Source organism: Pseudophryne corroboree, chromosome 1 (genome assembly GCF_028390025.1).
Source record: "Pseudophryne corroboree isolate aPseCor3 chromosome 1, aPseCor3.hap2, whole genome shotgun sequence".
Lineage (NCBI taxonomy): Eukaryota > Metazoa > Chordata > Amphibia > Anura > Myobatrachidae > Pseudophryne > Pseudophryne corroboree.
In genome coordinates this window covers 101,210,347-101,230,098 of record NC_086444.1, presented here as the reverse complement: position 1 = coordinate 101,230,098, position 19,752 = coordinate 101,210,347, and the positions used below count along the sequence as shown (strand labels likewise).

Genomic DNA, 19,752 nt, shown 5'->3' with positions numbered 1-19,752 from the left:
AGCCCGGAGCAGGAAGTACCGCCTTTTTAGAGAGGCGAGAGACTGAGATGTCTACTGCTGGAGATTCTTCCCAGAATTTCCTGCCTTCAGGGGCAAAGGGGAAGGCATGCAAAAACCGCTTGGACACCTTTTTTATCTGGATTTTTCCAGGCTATTTTAAAATCAATCATCCAAAAATGACTGCTGATTATTAGCATCCTCCAGGGGGGGCTTTAACACATCCCTAATAGCCAATATGAGCGGTTCAATACCCTGTGTAGGTGTGGCGTCCCCACTAATGGGATCCACATCATACTGTATATCATCAGTATCTGACAGTAGTGCAGGTAAAGCACGTTTTTTGTGCACCTGCAGTAGACAGGGCGATATGTTTAGCAGCCAGATTTGCCACTGCTTGTTGCAGTTCCTGAGTCTTATTGGCATTTGCAGTGTGGTTGGGATGACATATCAGACATCATAGTTTTGATAGCCCCCAGCCAGGAGGGCTCTTGACAATCCCCCATATCGTTATCAGCATTTTGTGATGACCGACTACATTGCTCACATGATATTGAGTAATGAACAAGAGAGAAAAGACAACTCCTTTTTATGGGGCACTCTAAATCTTTTTAGATTACTAATAATGAGTGCCCCATAAAAAGGAGTTGTCTTTTCTCTCTTGTTCATTAACTAATGTGTCCTTAACAACTCAAGGGAGCACCGCCGGGCGTTTGTCATTTTGATAAGTTTAAAATTCAACAAGCAATGGTTAACATTAGATATCATTAAAATTAAAGATTCTTCTGATTCCGGTCTCTTCAATTTTGTTATACCACTAGACAGGTAGCTCAGTGCGCTATTTCCCCCACAATAAATCCATTTTCGTTTTCACATGATATTGAGCCAGATGAGATAGGGGAGAATCTAGCATTACATACACTGCATAACTTCTGTTTTACCATTATGAAGAAGAAAATCAGGTACAATACACATACAACACAGCCTGAAATACAATACAAGCCTGCCCTATTGCATGTGAGGACACAGGAGAGAGGACACCAGCGCACCCAACGCTGCACAGCTCCAGCGAGGCTATCAGCGTTTTAAATATACATAACCAACAGTGAGACTGTCTTCTGAAAATTCCCTCAGAGGAATGATATTAGTGCACGATATAGCGGCTCTTCCCCTTGTCAAAGTCAGAAAAATATCTCTATACACACTACCATATTTGCACCTCACACAGGTCCGTGCTGCGCATGCGTACGCTCTCCCGTACGTGCGCATACTCACAGTCGCGGGCACCCGCAGGCGCACGGTATGCGTATTTACGGTAGAGTTTATGTGATCGTAGCGTGCGACTCAATCATTACATATTTTGACTATATAATGTATTTTGTAGATCATGGTCCCTTTGATAGATTCTGAAAGTTTGGTTAATATAGAATGTTCATGAACAGAGAAATCCCTCTTTGTTTGATACGAAGGGTCAGACAGGAGTAATACAGTGGTGTTTGGTACCCATCGGAAGAGTATTTAATTAGCAATATTCCGGTGTTGGTTTGAAACATATTAATCGCTCGTGCGAATAGTTATGGACATAAGAAGTTTATGAACATTTACTTTATTTGCACTTTATTACCCATGCGGCGGGAAACCCAGTTTCCCTCCCACCTGAGCTGTTGGAAATAGTCACAGCCCACCTGTATGAATCAACCTATGACCTTTTGTTATAATGCGAAGCCGAATTCCTGTGTCCAATGAACAATGAGATTGTAGGGACCATTGAATTGCATTGTGTGTGGGGCATAAATAGGCAGGCCGACCATATCCAGTTCACTCTCTTCAACGGTTCTCATTGCTGATAATCGGGAGCTGGATATCGAGGCGCATGCGATCGTTTCCCCTTGTGCGTAAGTGTTTCTCCGCAACTATATTGATCTTCTTGTTATTGTGGGCCAATTTCTCTCTCTCCCTCTCCCTTCTCCTCTTTCTCTCTTATTTTCCTTTAAATAGTAATTGTATTATATTTCCTGTGTAGTTATCTGGTTAGGTAGTCTATGTTATATTGTAGTGTATGATTTGTATTTGTATTAATTCTTTTGCAAGTTTATCATTCAAAATATATACATATTAGGCGTTGGACCCTAAGCCCAGGTATCGGTGTATTTCTTATAGTGTCTAGTATTCTCAGAGCGTTGGTTAAGCTCAAACAGCTTTTAAGGTAATAAGGTTATACTGTGTTGCATTTACACTCTAACATTACACTAAGGTTTTATTGCACAATACACTGTTTATGGTTTAGATACAAAGGTTTAATAGAGTGAGCGTCAGCGCCGCTGGTGATCTCCTCGTGGTCCCGAGCGTCCGCTACGCTATAGCGAATCATTACGTTAGTCAACAGCCAATAACGTGCCTGCCTGTGATCTCTTGGCCGTGAGTGAACGTGACGCTTGAGCGTCTCGATCACGGCAAAGCGATTGTTACGCAACTAGCGTACCCTTACGGTACTTCATACGTAGATAGCGTACAGTGTTCTTAGACCTGATAAAGGGTATTATATACGATAAATATTTAGCTTTATCACCCTCTACACCCGGTACCAGTGATCCAGCGTGTGACCATTATGGAGAAGCTGTATGAGGCTGCTGCTGCTTATGCAGAGAAAGGCGCCAAAATGCCGCTGAGCCCGCTCTGATGTAGCTCCTCCCCCTCGTAATGGCGCTGGAGATAATGTGTAATATTTATACTGGCCATGTCTGCTTATGTGCTTGTAGCCTCACATAAATGCTTGGCACAAGAATATTTAGCCAGTCTCACCCAGGGGCTACAGCAGGTCCCCCCCACAGGAGAGACCCGTATGCCTCACCCACGTTTCTGCCGCACAGTGAACCGGGGGACCCCCCAAGCGGGGTCCCCAGTGTGTACTCACCACCGATGATCAGGGAGCGTTAGGGGTGTACTGCATGCTGCGGCAGCCAAGGCGCCATGCCCCACTCAACAAACCGCTCCTCAGGACGGTGGTCCTGCAGCGGGGAAGCAGCTCTGCACATCAAGAGGCTGGTGACCATCCCCTCCTAACTCCCACGGCGCAGGTATGCTGTTGCATAGAGGGGAGGAGCCAGCAGACCCAGTTGAAGAAATTTAAAGTGCACTGGCTCCTTTGGACCCGTCTATACCCCATCGTACTAATCGGTCACCAATATCCCTTATGGATGCTAGAGAGAAAAAACCTTACCTCCCGCCAAATTTTGGAGTACCGCAGGTATGCACGCTCCAGATGTCTGCGGTATCCAATTAAAAAAAATGGTTCTGGGGTTTTCGGCACTCACTGGGAGGAGGCTGCTGGGAGATTTAGTTCTCATTTTTTTACATTTGCTTTTAAAAGGTTTCAGATGTTTCAATGGAATGAGATGAATACTTTTTGTACAGATCAGGACCATCCAACTGGCAGAATGTGGCCCTAAGTGTGAGTGTGTGGTTGCAATAGGCACTGAACGGTGGGTTTCAGATTATCGTCACTTTGTTCTCCAGGTAAATCTGTTTAGCATTGTTTACCACTGGACACGACCGGAAAGCACAGGTTTGTACTTTGTATACATTGTAACTAGACAGTAGTTTTGTTGCTTGGCCTAAAAAATAAATAAAACATCCATTTACACCTTAAGGGCCACATACACTAGAGCGATAATGCCCGATTTCGGCCATTCAGCCCGATATATCGGATGAAATCGGACATTTTGGAGGTGTTTCCGATCCGATCTGCGTTCCCGTGAGCATCAGATCGGATCCTCCAGATTGAATGTGCTGCACATTCAATCAGGTCCGACCTGGGGGCATGGTTGGGATAGCCCAAGACACATCGTATGCAAAAGAACAGCATACAATGTATCTTGGGCAATCCTGCCCTCCGGGAGGCTGCCGGGGTGATCACGAGTGTATGGGGCCCTTTAGCACCTGCTACATTGGGGGTGGGTGGGATGGTCGGGGGGGGGGGAGTAGATCAGCAGTGTGCTTGTTTAACATCCCTTATTGCTTGCTTGGCAAACAAAAAAAAAGTCTCTTTCATAACAAAGAATGTACGGTTTCCTTACCACACACATGATGTAGGACAGGATTGCTCCGGAGGATCCGATGAGAGCTCCAACAATGGTCAGCAAGTTGTTGTTCAGCAGGAATCCCTCGGCACACAGGGCCCAGCCAGAGTAACTGTTTAACACTGTGATGACAACTGGCATGTCAGCCCCTCCGATGGCCGCTGTTAGGGTAACGCCCTGCAGGGAACACACAACAAAAGGCAAGTTTAACTAACAGGCCAAATATAGAGGAAATACACATTATAAAGTATTTTCATTGTTTTCTAAACCTTTGTGCTTCTTGTAACCTGTTCTGTGTATCTTACAACCCACCTCTGCTTTGTCAGAGCTCCACAGGCAGAACCTCAGGTTATAGGGCTGATTCTACGCCACATCAGTGTCTTTTGCCGGTTGCACAGAACAACAAAAGAAACTACTTGTTCAGCGCCTCAAACAAATCAATCATTTAAATAAAGCCAACAAATTAAGGTACAACAGGCTCCTGAGACACTGCGCTTGCTACACCACTATGTGAGATGGATTGGAAGACTATAGAACAAGAAAAGTGGCTGCGCTGTGTGTCAGCAGCTATATAAAATAGAGAGCACAACGTATAAAATGTAAAGAATTTATTCTCTTAAACAGTACAGTTATAAAACATGTAGGTTAATAATACACCTATATCTGTCTCAGGTGATATAAAGGTTCAGCCGTGTGATAAAATGGCTATCCAATATATTAAATCCTAATTGTGCAATAGGGAGGGAACAGGAGAATTTGTAGATGTAGTTCCAGATAAATATAAACGTATACTACCTCTCCGGCAAGGGCTGGTATAAACTTGGCCGGGCGTCCCCGGCTAGTGAGTCCTGCACGCCCGCAAATGCCACTACAAAACCCTTCCCTGGTGTAGATGAGAATGAGAATGTGCAAGGACTGACGTCCACTGTAAGTGTCCATACCTGCTGAAATACCCATGGGTGAATCTTTAAATGCACCATCCAAACTTGGACCATTGCCTTAAATCGCAAATCTGACTCTAGGGTGAAATGATTTAGCCGCGGAGTTTCAACACCGGAAACGGCACCCCAATTCGCCACAAAACTGCTCTGACCTCTATGGGGTGGCGAGCACTTTTGTGTAAATTCAGCCTACCGTAAAGTGCGCCCGCTACCACCACGGCTCTAAGATCACCGCTGCTAATTGGATTGACCCCTCTGTGTGCATGCTATCGAGATGCATGCACAGATACAAAACAAATCAGTCCATTGCGTCCGAATAAGATTCAGGCCCCATGAGGCATATTCAATTAGTTGTTGAGCTTACCACCGACATGTAGCAGTGCCTGGGTCTATTCAATTGCAGGCCACAGGCTCAGTTTACAGCTGACTTCTGTTTGCACCCTCCTGAGGTGCAAACAGAGATATGCGGTAAGCAGGGGCGGAACTCCCAGAGGCAATGGAGACGCCTGCCTCCGGGCACCAAGCTCTGAAGGGGTATGTACGGCAGTACCTGTGTGGTTCACAGCTGGATCCAAACATGACTGCTGCTCTTCCAACTGAGCTCTGGGGCGCACCCGCTAATGCAGAGTTAATCAGCTCTGCCCCAGGAGCCCTGCTAACTCCAGCAATGGGGTATAGGATGGCACCTGTCTGGTACCGCTTAGCCCGCGCTGCAGTAAGTGACACTACTGCTGGACCTTGAGATGGGACCCGTCGTGATATTTATTCACGCACACTATATTTGTTTTCCCCTTTTTTAAGGAGGGGGGGCACCAAATTTCAACTTGCCTCCGGGCGACTGGGAGGAACTTACACCCCTGACGGTAAGTAAGGCTTTTTGGCCTTACCGCAGCGAGAGAGTTAACCATAGCTCCGTGCACTTAAACCGGAATCTATGGGTTAACGAGCATTACCCATGGCTTTCTACGGGAGCAAAAGTTGGCTTAAAGTTGAACAGCTTTGGGCGTTAAAACTTGAGGCTATCCTCCCACAGTAAGCCCCGCAGCTAACTGAATATGCCCCAATGTGTACTAACCAAAAGGTGCTATTAAATGCCACTATAGTAAAAAAAAACTGTTACACAATAAACGCTCTCGCACTCTTTCCTATTTAGAAGCATTCCATTTAATGAGCGCACTGAACGACAGACGGGGAGGTTTGTTTTGACACTTACCATAACAGCAGAGAGGGCAGAGACGGAGCCTAGGCACGCAATGCCAGTTGTGTAACTTGGGTCCAGCATGTACGGGATCATCCCACCGACACTGGCTGCGAGTAATCCAGCATTTAGAGCGTGTCTTCCCGGCAGAAGGAGAGGGGCAGAGTTCAGGACTCCTGTTTATGGAAGGAAAGTAAGAAGAGACTTTAGAAAATAAAGCAGCACTGTCACATAACATCAGTTTCCAGTAGAGTGGGAGATGAATGCAGGAAAACTCCCTGAGGTTAAATACCTGCAAATGATCCAGTGGTTTTTGCAAACATTATTCTAGCGCAGGGCGGACAGACTACTTTTAAAAGAAATTTATTTTTGTTTTAGACTTAATACAGGTAGTTCTGTGATTTCTCTTACGTCCTAGAGGATGCTGGGAACTCCAAAAGGACCATGGGGTTTAGACGGATCCGCAGGAGCTTGGGCACACTATAAAGACTTAAACTGGGTGTGAACTGGCTACTCCCTCTATGCCCCTCCCCCAGACCTCAGTTAGACTTTGTGCCCAGGAGTGAATGGACACGCACTAGGGGAGCTCTACTGAGTTTCTCTGAAAGACTTTATGTTAGGTTTTTTATTTTCAGGTAGACCTGCTGGCTACAGGCTCCCTGCAGCGTGGGAGTGAGGGGAGAGAAGCAGGACCTACTTCTTCTTAGTTCAAAGGCTCTGCTTCTCGGCTACTGGACACCATTAGCTCCAGAGGGTTCGAGCACTTGGTGCGCCTAGCTGCTTGTTCCCGTAGCCACGCCGTCACCCCCCTCACAGAAGCCAGCAGAAAGAAGCCGGGTGAGTATGTGAAGAACAGAAGACTTCAGACGGCAGAAGACTTCAGTGACGGAGGTACAGCGGTCGCGCTGCGCTCCATGCTCCCACACACCAACGCACTCACAGGGTGCAGGGCGCTGGGGGGGGGGGGGAGCGCCCTGGGCAACAAGTTACTGTTTTCTGGAAAAGGGCCGGCAGTGAAAGTTTTTGGTGCCTTGGCACCGTGTCTCATACCCTCGCCAGCAACGGCGCGCTGCGCGCCTTTGATCCCCCGCCGCCGGCTTCCACGGGTGCGGGGCCTGGGGGGGGGGGGCGCCCTGGGCAGCAAGGTACAGGTTTTTATTAGCACTGTATGGTAGTTGAGGGGCCGGGGCTCCGTATCCCGGACCCCGCCGGCGGCTTATAGCGCGCTATGCGCCATTTCCTCCAGCGCCGCCGGCTTCCATGGGTGCGGGGCGCTGGGGGGGAGCACCCTGAGCGGCAGTTACGGAGCGGGGAGAGGAGGTACAAACGATCCCCGGACGCCACGGCCGTTACCCCCGCCATTTGCTACCTGCGGGCGCGCTGCGCGCCGGTGCGCCCACGCGCTGAAGGGCTTGCTTGGGTGCGGGGCGCCCTGAGCAGCATTAGTTTCATATGATATAGTGTGTTTACACTATATACGGTGCCAGACCTGTATATCTGTAATATAAGGAGCTATAGCGCGACGAGGGGGGCGGGGCTTAGCCCTCACACAAACAGGGTCAGCGCCATTTTTTCCCTGTCCCCGCCAAGATGTATGTATTGCACAAACAAGGGGGGGGGGGGGGGGGCACTGTGTTTTAGTGTTATATACACATATATAACACTAGTTGAGTTAGGATTGGACATGCAATCATTCTTGTGGGTAGTTTTATGTGCTCCCTGTCAAAAATATCCTGTTTAGTACACTTGTGTCGACAGGCGTGAGTGTTCACTTATAAACACATATGGGTTCACGGTCGGCATCGCCGACGCACGTGGGTACTTGCTACAACTAAGAAGTATATATTTATGGGGGACACAATGGTATGTGGGTGACCCTGTCGGCACCAACGGTCACCGGGGGTAACTGGACATGCTGTATATGACTTATACCTGTGTATATAAAGTTGTACGTTACTTCCCTCTGACCCCTTGGGGTCGCAAGACGGTAATTTTCCCTGGTTACTAATCCCTGCTGTCGACGAATACTGGGGTTTTCTGTCGACTATAATGTTTCCTGGTAGATCCACAACTGTGGCTTTTCAGTTCATGGTCATACACGTTCAGAACACATTAATGTCACTGGGGACCAGAAGGCTCGGGGCAATCCGACTATATGTATATTATATATATATATTTAGGATATGTGGCTATATGTGTATTACAATATGTAAATTCATATTATGATTTATGATGAATACTGGATTAATAGTATTCCTTCTCATGTGCTGATCGCTCTGTTGATAAAGCTCTAGGTCGGCTGTGACTCACACCCTCTCCAGAAGTCCGAAGGGTTATTCCTTTTCCGCCACGGATGGAATATTGTGAAAGTCAACAACAGGTCGACACGGGGCCCTGTCTCAATGGATCGTATACAGGAAAGCTAAGTGATATGATTATTTTTCTATACTGTGGGCCTTTTTTGCATTGCGGACACATGAGGGAGTGTTTGTGTTCGGTAGGTCATTAAATAGATTTACCCTAAAGAGAGAAAGGTGGTTCCTTATGTTGGATCCTCTCTATAAATTTGCGGCAGGTTGTCGTCTGTATACAGGTAGTGTGGCTGGGGGAGTGCTGAGGCTGACTCCGTGAGTTACTGGAGTTTTTCTCTGGGATGGTGTACCGCTCGCTGATTGGGGGGTGCATCCGTTCATCCAATCTCGGTGGATATTCCTGGTAAGTCTAACTTCGGGAGTTAGATTCCCTAGCAACAGTTAGTGACGCATTCCTTTGAGGGATGCAGTCTTTTTAATCGGTTAAAAATAAGATTTTAAACCTACCGGTAAATCTTTTTGTCGTAGTCCGTAGAGGATGCTGGGGATTCCGTAAGGACCATGGGGATAGACGGGCTCCGCAGGAGACATGGGCACTTTAAGAAAGACTTTAGGTATGGGTATGCACTGGCTCCTCCCTCTATGCCCCTCCTCCAGACCTCAGTTAGAGAAACTGTGCCCAGAGGAGACGGACAGTACGAGGAAAGGATTTTTGTTAAACCAAGGGCAAGATTCATACCAGCCCACACCATTCACACCGTATAACTTATGATAAACTAACCAGTTAACAGTATGAAAAAACAACATAGCATCAGTCGGAGACCGATGAAAACTATAACATAACCCTTATGTAAGCAAAACTATATACAAGTCTTGCAGAAGTAGTCCGCACTTGGGACAGGCAAGACTTGTACGGACTACGAGAAAAAGATTTACCGGTAGGTTTAAAATCTTATTTTCTCTTACGTCCTAGAGGATGCTGGGGACTCCGTAAGGACCATGGGGATTATACCAAAGCTCCCAAACGGGCGGGAGAGTGCGGATGACTCTGCAGCACCGATTGAGCAAACAGGAGGTCCTCCTCAGCCAGGGTATCAAACTTATAGAACTTTGCAAAGGTGTTTGAACCCGACCAAGTAGCAGCTCGGCACAGCTGTAGTGCCGAGATCCCTCGGGCAGCCGCCCAAGACGAGCCCACCTTCCTAGTGGAATGGGCCTTAACCGATTTTGGTAACGGCAATCCAGCCGTCGCATGTGCCTGCTGAATCGTGTTACAGATCCAGCGAGCAATAGTCTGCTTTGAAGAAGGAGCTCCAACCTTGTTGGCTGCATACAGGACAAACAGTGCTTCTGTTTTTCTGATTCTAGCCGTTCTGGCCACGTAAATTTTCAAAGCCCTGACCACATCAAGGGACTCGGAATCTTCCAAGTCTCGTGTAGCCACAGGCACCACAATAGGTTGGTTCATATGAAAAGATGACACCACCTTCGGCAAAAATTGAGGACGGGTCCACAATCCCGCTCTATCAATATGGAAAATTAGATAGGGGCTTTTATGAGACAAAGCCGCCAATTCCAACACTCGCCTAGCCGAAGCCAAGGCTAACAACATGACCACTTTCCGAGTGAGATATTTTAACTCCACCGTTTTAAGTGGTTCAAACCAGTGCGACTTAAGGAAACTCAACACCACGTTAAGGTCCCAAGGCGCCACCGGAGGAACAAAAGGAGGCTGAATATCCAGCACTCCCTTCACAAAAGTCTGTACTTCTGGGAGAGAAGCCAATTCTTTTTGAAAGAAAATGGATAAGGCCGAAATCTGAACCTTAATGGATCCTAATTTTAGGCCCAAATTCACTCCAGTCTGTAGGAAGTGAAGGAAACGGCCCAGATGGAATTCTTCCGTAGGAGCATTCCTGGCCTCACACCAAGAAACATATTTTCGCCATATACGGTGACAATGTTTAGCCGTCACGTTCTTCCTAGCCTTTATCAGAGTAGGAATGACCTCATCCGGAATGCCCTTTTCCGCTAGGATCCGGCGTTCAACCGCCATGCCGTCAAACGCAGCCGCGGTAAGTCTTGGAACAGACAGGGCCCCTGTTGCAACAGGTCCTGTCTTAGAGGAAGAGGCCACGGATCTTCTGTGAGCATCTCCTGCAGATCCGGATACCAGGCCCTTCGTGGCCAATCTGGAACAATGAGAATTGTCTGTACTCCTCTTTTTCTTATTATTCTCAACACCTTTGGGATGAGAGGAAGAGGAGGAAACACATAGACCGACTGGAACACCCACGGTGTCACTAGGGCGTCTACAGCTACCACCTGAGGGTCTCTTGACCTGGCGCAATACCTCTGCAGCTTTTTGTTGAGGCGGGACGCCATCATGTCTATCTGGGGCAGTCCCCACCGACTTGCAATCTGTGCGAAGACTTCCCGATGAAGTCCCCACTCCCCTGGATGCAGGTCGTGTCTGCTGAGTAAGTCTGCTTCCCAGTTGTCCACTCCTGGAATGAACACTGCTGACAGTGCGCTTACATGATTATCCGCCCAACGAAGAATCCTGGTGGCTTCCGCCATTGCCACTCTGCTCCTTGTGCCGCCCTGGCGGTTTACATGAGCCACTGCGGTGATGATGTCTGACTGGATCAGAACTGGTAAGTCGCGAAGCAAGGTCTCCGCTTGACGAAGGGCGTTGTATATGGCCCTCAGCTCCAGGACGTTGATGTGAAGACAATTTCTTGACTTGCCCAAAGACCCTGGAAGTTTCTTCCTTGTGTGACAGCTCCCCAACCTCGGAGGCTCGCGTCCGTGGTCACCAGAACCCAGTCCTGAATGCCGAACCTGCGGCCCTCTAGAAGGTGAGCACTCTGCAGCCACCACAGGAGAGATACCCTGGCCCTGGGGGACAGTGTGATCAACCGATGAATCTGTAGATGTGACCCGGACCACTTGTCCAGTAGGTCCCATTGGAAGGTCCTCGCATGGAACCTGCCGAACGGAATGGCCTCGTAAGATGCCACCATCTTTCCTAGGACTCGAGTGCAGTGATGCACTGACACCTGTTTTGGTTTCAATAGGTTCCTGACCAGAGTCATGAGTTCTTGAGCCTTTTCCGTTGGAAGATAACCCCTTTTCTGGTCCGTATCCAGAATCATGCCCAACAAGGTCAGACGAGTCGTAGGAACCAGCTGCGACTCCGGGATACTGAGAATCCAGCCGTGTTGCTGTAACACTTTCAGCTAAAGTGACACGCTGCTCAGCAACTGCTCTCTTGATCTCGCTTTTATGAGGAGATCGTCCAAGTACGGGATAATTGTGACCCCCTGCTTGCGCAGGAGCACCATCATTTCCGCCATTACCTTGGTGAAAATCCTCAGGGCCGTGGAAAGCCCAAACGGCAACATCTGAAATTGGTAATGACAATCCTGTACCGCAAATCTCATGTAAGCCTGATGAGGTGGATATATTGGAACATAAAGGTATGCATCCTTTATGTCTAGGGATACCATAAAATCCCCCCCTTCCAGGCTGGCGATGACCGCTCTGAGTGATTCCATCTTGAACTTGAACCTTTTCAAGTATAGGTTCAGGAATGTTAAATTTAAAATGGGTCTGACCGAACCGTCCGGTTTCGGGACTACAAACAGGGTTGAGTAATATCCCCTCCCTTGTTGCAGTAGGGGAACCTTGACCACCACCTGTTGAAGATACAATTTGTGAATTGCATTTAACACTAACTCACTTTCTGAGGGAGAAGCTGGCAGGGCCGATTTGAAAAACCGGCGAGGAGGCACCTCTTCGAATTCCAGCTTGTAACCCTGAGAAACAATTTCTACTGCCCAGGGGATCCACCTGTGAGTGAACCCAGATGTGGCTGAAAAGTTGAAGACGTGCCCCCACTGGGGCGCACTCCCGTAGCGGAGCCCCAGCGTCATGCAGTGGATTTTGTAGAGGCCGGGGAGGACTTCTGTTCCTGGGAACTAGCTGTGTTGTGCAGCTTTTTTCCTCTGCCCTTACCTCTGGCAAGAAAGGACGCACCTCGTACTTTCTTGTTTCTCTGTGACCGAAAGGACTGCATCTGATAATGTGGCGCTTTCTTAGGCTGTGAGGGAATATAAGGCAAAAAACTGGATTTACCAGCTGTAGCTGTGGAGACCAGGTCCGAGAGACCTTCTCCAAACAATTCCTCACCCTTGTAAGGTAAAACCTCCATATGCCTTTTTCAGTCGGCATCACCTGTCCATTGCCGGGTCCATAGGACTCGTCTAGCAGAAATCGACATAGCGTTGATTCTATAACCCAGTAGACCAATGTCTCTTTGAGCATCTCTCATATATAAGACAGCATCTTTTATATGTCCTAGGGTCAATAAGATGGTATCCTTATCCAGGGTTTCAATTTCCGCTGATAAGGTATCCGCCCATGCTGCTACAGCGCTACACACCCAGGCCGACGCAATAGCCGGTCTGAGTAAGGTACCCGAATGCGTGTAAATGGACTTCAAGGTAACCACCTGCTTGCGATCAGCAGGATCCCTGAGGGTAGCCGTATCCTGGGATGGCAGCGCAACCTTCTTGGATAAGCGTGTCAACGCTTTGTCCACCCTAGGGGAGGATTCCCACCGTATCCTGTCCTTTGGCGGGAAAGGATACGCCATAAGAATCCTTTTGGGAATCTGCAGTTTTTTGTCTGGAGATTCCCAAGCTTTTTCACATAACTCGTTCAGCTCATGTGAGGGAGGAAGGGTTACTTCAGGTTTCTTTTCCTTATACATGTGTACCCTCGTGTCAGGGACAGGGGGTTCCTCTGTGATATGCAAAACATCTTTTATTGCAATAATCATATATCGAATACATCTAGCCAATTTTGGCTGTAACTTTTCATCATCGTAGTCAACACTGGAGTCAGAATCCGTGTCGGTATCTGTGTCTACTATTTGGGATAGTGGGCGCTTTTGAGACCCCGAAGGTCCCTGCGACATAGAGACAGACATGGGTTGATTCCCTGGCTGTTCCCTAGCTTCCGCTTTGTCTAATCTTTTGTGCAATAAATTTACATTAGCACTTAAAACATTCCACATATCCATCCAGTCAGGTGTCGGCGTTGTCGACGGAGACACCACATTCATTTTCTCCTCCTCCTCCTCCCCCGAAAAGCCTTCTACCTCAGACATGTCGACACACGCGTACCGACACACCACACACTCAGGGAATCCTCTTATCTGAAGACAGTTCCCCCACAAGGCCCTTTGGAGAGACAGAGAGAGAGTATGCCAGCACACACCCAGCGCTATATGACCCAGGAAAAAACACAATATGTTTACCTAGATAGCGCAGCGCTGTAATCTGTATATTGCGCCAAATATGTGCCCCCCCCCCCCCCCCCCTCTTCTTTAAAACCCTCTTTCACCGTGGATAAGCAGGGGAGAGTACGGGGAGCTTCCTCTCAGCGCTGTGCTGTGGAGAAAATGGCGCTGGTGAGTGCTGAGGAAGAAGCCCCGCCCCCTCAGCGACGGGCTTCTGTCCCGCTCAAATATGTAAAAAACCTGGCTGGGGCTCTTTATATATACAGTGCCCAGCTGTATATATATATATGTATATATATATACTTTTGCCAGAAAATGAGGTTTATTGCTGCGCAGGGTGCCCCCCCCTGCGCCCTGCACCCTCACAGTGTCTGCCTGTGTGTGCTGTGTGGGAGCAATGGCGCACAGCTTTACTGCTGTGCGTTACCTCAGTGAAGATCTGAAGTCTTCTGCCGCCCCTGAAGTCTTCTTACTTCTCATACTCACCCGGCTTCTATCTTCCGGCTCTGCGAGGAGGGCGGCGGTGTGGCTCTGGGACGGACGGCGAGGGTGAGACCTGCCTACCGATCCCTCTGGAGCTAATGGTGTCCAGTAGCCTAAGAAGCAGAGCCTTGAAACTCACAGAAGTAGGTCTGCTTCTCTCTCCTCAGTCCCACGATGCAGGGAGTCTGTTGCCAGCAGGCTCCCTGAAAATAAAAAAACCTAACAAAATACTTTCTTTCAGGAAACTCAGGAGAGCTCCCTGTAATGCACCCAGTCTCCTCTGGGCACAGTAATAAACTGAGGTCTGGAGGAGGGGCATAGAGGGAGGAGCCAGTGCACACCCATACCTAAAGTCTTTCTTAAAGTGCCCATGTCTCCTGCGGAGCCCGTCTATCCTCATGGTCCTTATGGAGTCCCCAGCATCCTCTAGGACGTAAGAGAAATACAGTTTTTTGTTTTTTTTACCCTTTCTGTACAGCCTGTGAAAGGTGAAAAGGTAAGAGTTCTGCAGCCTGGTTAGGTTCGTGGAGGAGGATGTTGTTTCTATGTCTACCGCATACACCACATGTCACAGAGTCTATGTGGAGGGACCCTGCTCCGGTGAGGACTCAGTTACTACTTTCAGTTAGTCCACGAATAGCCTAGGACTGGTGTATTACTTATAGAATCCACAGGGGGACATTCTGGAGTACAGATGTTTCCCCTCACTGGTTTTCTAAGGGATTTGGCCGTCTCCCCTCTGGAAGGGGAGGTAGTACACAACGCCGTACCAGAGGTGCGTCAGGTTCAGGGCCTTGTCCTCCTGTCCCGGTTATAAAAAAGTTTTACATGCGTTGTTCTACGCATTCAGATTTCCTGGAGGGATAGCCAGGATTGTCTTGGCCATTTCACGCGAGTGATGGTAGTATAATGGGTTATAAAAAAGTTTTACATGCGTTGTTCTACACATTCTTTCAATAGTAGGAGCCATTGTTATTCTATACTGAGATGTTCGCCTGAGTGGGGCGAGGTCAAGAAACATGTAGTGCAAATCATTGTTTCTCTCTGCCTGTTTTCAACACAGGGATGAGCTGTTGTTCCCAACGGCGCAGATGTCGGAGATAGTATCAGGGTAGATACTGCATGGTTGAAGTTCTGTGTTTTCCTGTGGAAAAGAGGTCTGAGGATCCTGAGTCGAATCAGATTTGTAGTGCCACTTCATCAATATGTTAAAAAGTTGGGTGCGGCCTCAGAGGCCTTTTTTTCGGTGAGCAGGTTGAATGCCAGAGTGGTTTTCATGGGACCTGTTGGGAATGTGGTCTGGGTCTCACCGGCGCAGACACCGGAATATTGTCTAATGGCTAGGATATCACTCCTGTGGTGTCTGCTCAGTTCTCATCTCCTGGAGAGACGAAGGTTCAGGATCCAGGATTAGATCCTGGTGTCCATGTATGCAGCTCTCCGAGGCTGGTGGGCAGTCCTTACATAGGAAGTATTTACAGAGGAAAAAGGTCAAGCTGCGAGGCTGGTCTACATTAAGCTTACTTAAATTAAGAGCGGTTTTTCAGCAACCATATTCTTCGCGATCTGCCCGTGTTAATTCTGTCGAACGACTTGACAGCAGCGGAGTAAGTAACTCGCTAGGGCGGAACAAGGAACAAAGCGGCAATGGCAGAAGCTGAAATTGTTTGCCGCCGAGTGGAAAGACTGATAAACGTTATATTAGCAGTCTTTGTTCTGGACGTAAACGAAGGTGAAATAGATTTCCTCTACAGACGCGCTTCTCCATTCAGGGGGGAAAATTGTCGTCATCGAGAAATTTCACAGAAGTGACAAGTCTTTGAGGAGTGTCTCAATTGGGCATGTTGCCGTCTCGCCTCAACGAGAGACCTCAGGAATAGGATTCCAGGTCAAGGATCACTCAAGCTATAGCGGGGGACGACCTTGTGACACCTTGGGGGTTTTCAGTCGGTATATGTGTTTCCTCCGTTTTCACTCTGCTGAAGGTGATAAACGTAAGAAGAATGGAGGTTCCGGCGATCCTCATTGTTCCGGTCTAGCCAAGGAGAGCTGGGTATACAGTTCTTCAAGCTTTGTTCATATATGATCACTGGCATCTTCCTCTACGGGGGGGGTACTGTTACAACAAGCTCCGAGTGTGTATCAGGAATTACCGCGGCTGTGTTTGATGGCGTGGCGGTTGAACGCCATATCCTAGTCCGATTGGGTATTCCCTATGAGGTCATTTTCACATGCTATCAAACTAGAAAGAATTAATGGCGAAGCCTTACTACCGTATTTGGGTTTCAGGGCAGTTTGGTCTTATAGTTTAAAAAAAAAAAAAAAAAATTGCCCACCTTTCCGGAAGTTCAGACTTTCGTGGAAGGAATACAGCATGCCCCACCTCCATTTGTGCCCCTATTGGCACAGTGGGATCTTGCCGTTGTGATGCGTTTCTTGTGTCTCACTGAGTGGAACCTTTATTACAGGTTGTGTTAAAATTTTCTCTCTTGGAGAGTGGTCATGAGTTTGCCTTTGGGGAAACTGCGAGGCGGTTGTCGGAAGTAGCGGCTTTGTCTCACAACAGTCCCTGTTTGATCTTCCAAGTGGAAAGATTGGAGAAATCGGATAGTAGTTCTGCCGAAAAGGTTTCGGGGTTTATCAAAAGTCTGCCTATGTTGATGCCTGTGGTAACTTCAGCATGGGCTGAGTCAAAGTCTCTAGATGTAGTCAGGGCTTTGAAGATTTTATGTCGACAATTGGGCTCAATTTGTGGTAACAGAGGCTCTGTTGTCAGTATGCTCCCAGCGTGCTTGGGGCGCCTGCGTCTCTGCAGTCTGTTACACGTTGGTTCTATGATACGATTCGGCGTGTTAGTTCTAAGGCTGGTTTGCCGTTACCGAAGTTGGTGGAGACCCATTCTACTAAGAAGATGGGTTCTTCTTGGGCGGATGCACGAGGTGTCTCGGCGGGTTAACTTTGCCGAGCGGATACTTGGTCGGGTTTCAAACACCTTTGCTAAGCTCTACCGGTTTGATACCCTGGATGATGGGGACCTCATGTTTGCTCATTCGGTGCTGCAGAGTCGTCCGCACTCTCCCGCCCATTTTGGAGCTTTGGTATTGACCCCATGGTCCTTTTGGAGTCCCCAGCATCCTCTAGGACGTAAGAGAAATAGGATTTTAGTACCTACCGGTAAATGCTTTTCTCCTAGTCCGTAGAGGATGCTGGGCGCCCGTCCCAGTGCGTACTGTGTCTGCAGTTATTGATTTTGGTTGCGCTTTGTAATTCATTGTAATTCTTCTCTGTCAGGCTATTGGCATGTGGTTTCTTATTGTTGGTTGGGTTGACACACAGGTTGAGTTACATATTCTCTCAGCATATGGCTGTATGTTTTTCATACCGTGGGCTGGTATTCTGCTGAAGGCCATGTCTTGCGGTATGTTCGTGGTGTGAGCTGGTATAACACTCACTGTGTTTAAATTATAAATTCTTTCCTCGAAATGTCCGTCTCTCCTGGGCACAGTTTTCTAACTGAGGTCTGGGGGAGGGGCATAGAGGAAGGAGCCAGTTCACACCCAGTTTAAGTCTTTATAGTGTGCCCAAGCTCCTGCGGATCAGTCTATACCCCATGGTCCTTTTTGAGTCCCCAGCATCCTCTACTGACTAGGAGAAAAGGATTTACCGGTAGGTACTAAAATCCTATTATTTCATTGTAATTAAGGGGGAAGCGTAGTAACATATGCTTCTATCTCCTAATAGTATCAACTAAAGATGGTCAGAAGATTTCTGTAAGGCTGGGGGAGCCGGAGCCACAGTGTACAGTATTTTTTATTACAGTTACTGCAAGTCTGTGTGTAAAGGGCCCCATACACTTATGCGACGGCAGGATCGCCCAAGATACATCGTATGCTGTCCTTTTGCATTCGATGTATCTTGTGCGATCCCAGCCATGCCTGTGGGGTCGGACGTGATCGCTAGTGCAGCACGTTCAATCTGGAGGATCCGATCCGATGCTCACAGCAACGCGCATCGGATCGGAAACACCTCCAAAATGCCCGATTTCATCCGATATATCGGGCCGAATTACCAAAATCGGATGAAATCGGGCATTATCGCTCTAGTGTATGGGGCCCTTTAGCCATCAGCATATTGATATACAATCTTCACACAGCGTACCTACCGAGCCAATGTGGCAGACACAGACCTTTACATTTGTACTTTTACAGAATTCATGCAGGTCTGTGCTCCTGTGGGAGGGAAATGTACATGACCGAAGGTTTCCAGATCAGGCTTGGGCTAGAGTTTCTGATTTGATGGATCAACCAAGCTCAATGACTATAAAGTGTTTTGATTTTACGCCTTACACCACAGTCAGAATAGATGTGAGACACTGGCAGTCGGAAGATGCATACTGTAGATACAGTTGTTCTGACGAGCGCAAGTTGCAATGTTGTGGACACACTGCAGGCCGCAATCATCTAACAGAAAGCTGACGGGTTATTGGCAGGAAACAGGACTGGAACTACAGCTGTAGCCATACTCATCTTGTGCAGGTCAAAAAGATTCATAGCTGTCCCATAGTTCCAGAGTACTACGAACACTAAACCAACAAGGCTGAAAGTAGATTCTCTGTCCATTAACAAATGCAGAGGCATCATGTATATGCAGTGACAAAGGCAATTCACACTACACATCCCAGAATGCATAGCCAAAGGGTGGCTAGCACTGTGGCGGGATGGGGAGGAGGACTGGAGCAGAAAGGGGAGAGGGCAAGCAAAAGTGGAGAAGAAAGGGGCGGGGCAAGCGGGAGCGGTGCTGAAAGGGGGGAGACTGCCGTAACCAGGGTCCCTTTACTGGTAGATTTAATGATGTAATATTGAACTGCAAGCTCTTGTCAAGAATTGCAAGCTTGCACATTTAGGGGCTAGTTCTGACTTGGGAGCAACGCAAATAAAGCAAGTAACAGTGCACCTCGGTAACACCATGCTGCACTGCAGGAGGGAAGATGTAAAATGTGCAGCAATCTAGATTTGGGAGGGGTGTCCTCCTGAATTGTAAATTGCAGTGTAAAAATAAAGCTGTTCAGCATTTGTGAACTACATGCAAAAGAAGCCAGTATTTACCCTGCATGCAAAAATAATAAACGCATTGCCATCCCTTGCATTGCAACGTGGTTTTGTAACCTAACTCAGAGCCAGCCACTAAATTGGTCAGTGGCAGTGGAGACACAGGCTGTCTAACACGCCGCAAAGCAACATTTACAGCAGTGCACAGCTATGGTCCAAGAGTTCTCTTAATATAAAGTAGTACACCTGTGTTTTCTACATCCTGCACACCAGGGGGCGACTGTTTTTTTGGGCACCCATCAGAACAATTAAATTGTTACTCTGATCAGGCGGCCATTACTTGTTAAATGCTCAAACAGACAGGATTTAGCCGTGAATAGAGGCTA

The 19,752-nt window shown here is 47.9% G+C and overlaps 1 protein-coding gene across 1 annotated transcript in view; it reads right to left on the bottom strand.

Moving 5' to 3' along the window:
* The window catches only part of NNT (nicotinamide nucleotide transhydrogenase), a 227,709-nt gene that overhangs the window by 58,731 nt on the left and 149,226 nt on the right, over window positions 1–19,752 (bottom strand). Inside the window, exons 16-17 of the mRNA XM_063961809.1 lie at window positions 6,231–6,391; window positions 4,074–4,253 (exon numbers count right to left, since the gene is read on the bottom strand). Coding sequence (XP_063817879.1) covers window positions 4,074–4,253; window positions 6,231–6,391 — 341 coding nt within the window. The remainder of the gene's footprint in view (window positions 1–4,073; window positions 4,254–6,230; window positions 6,392–19,752) is intronic.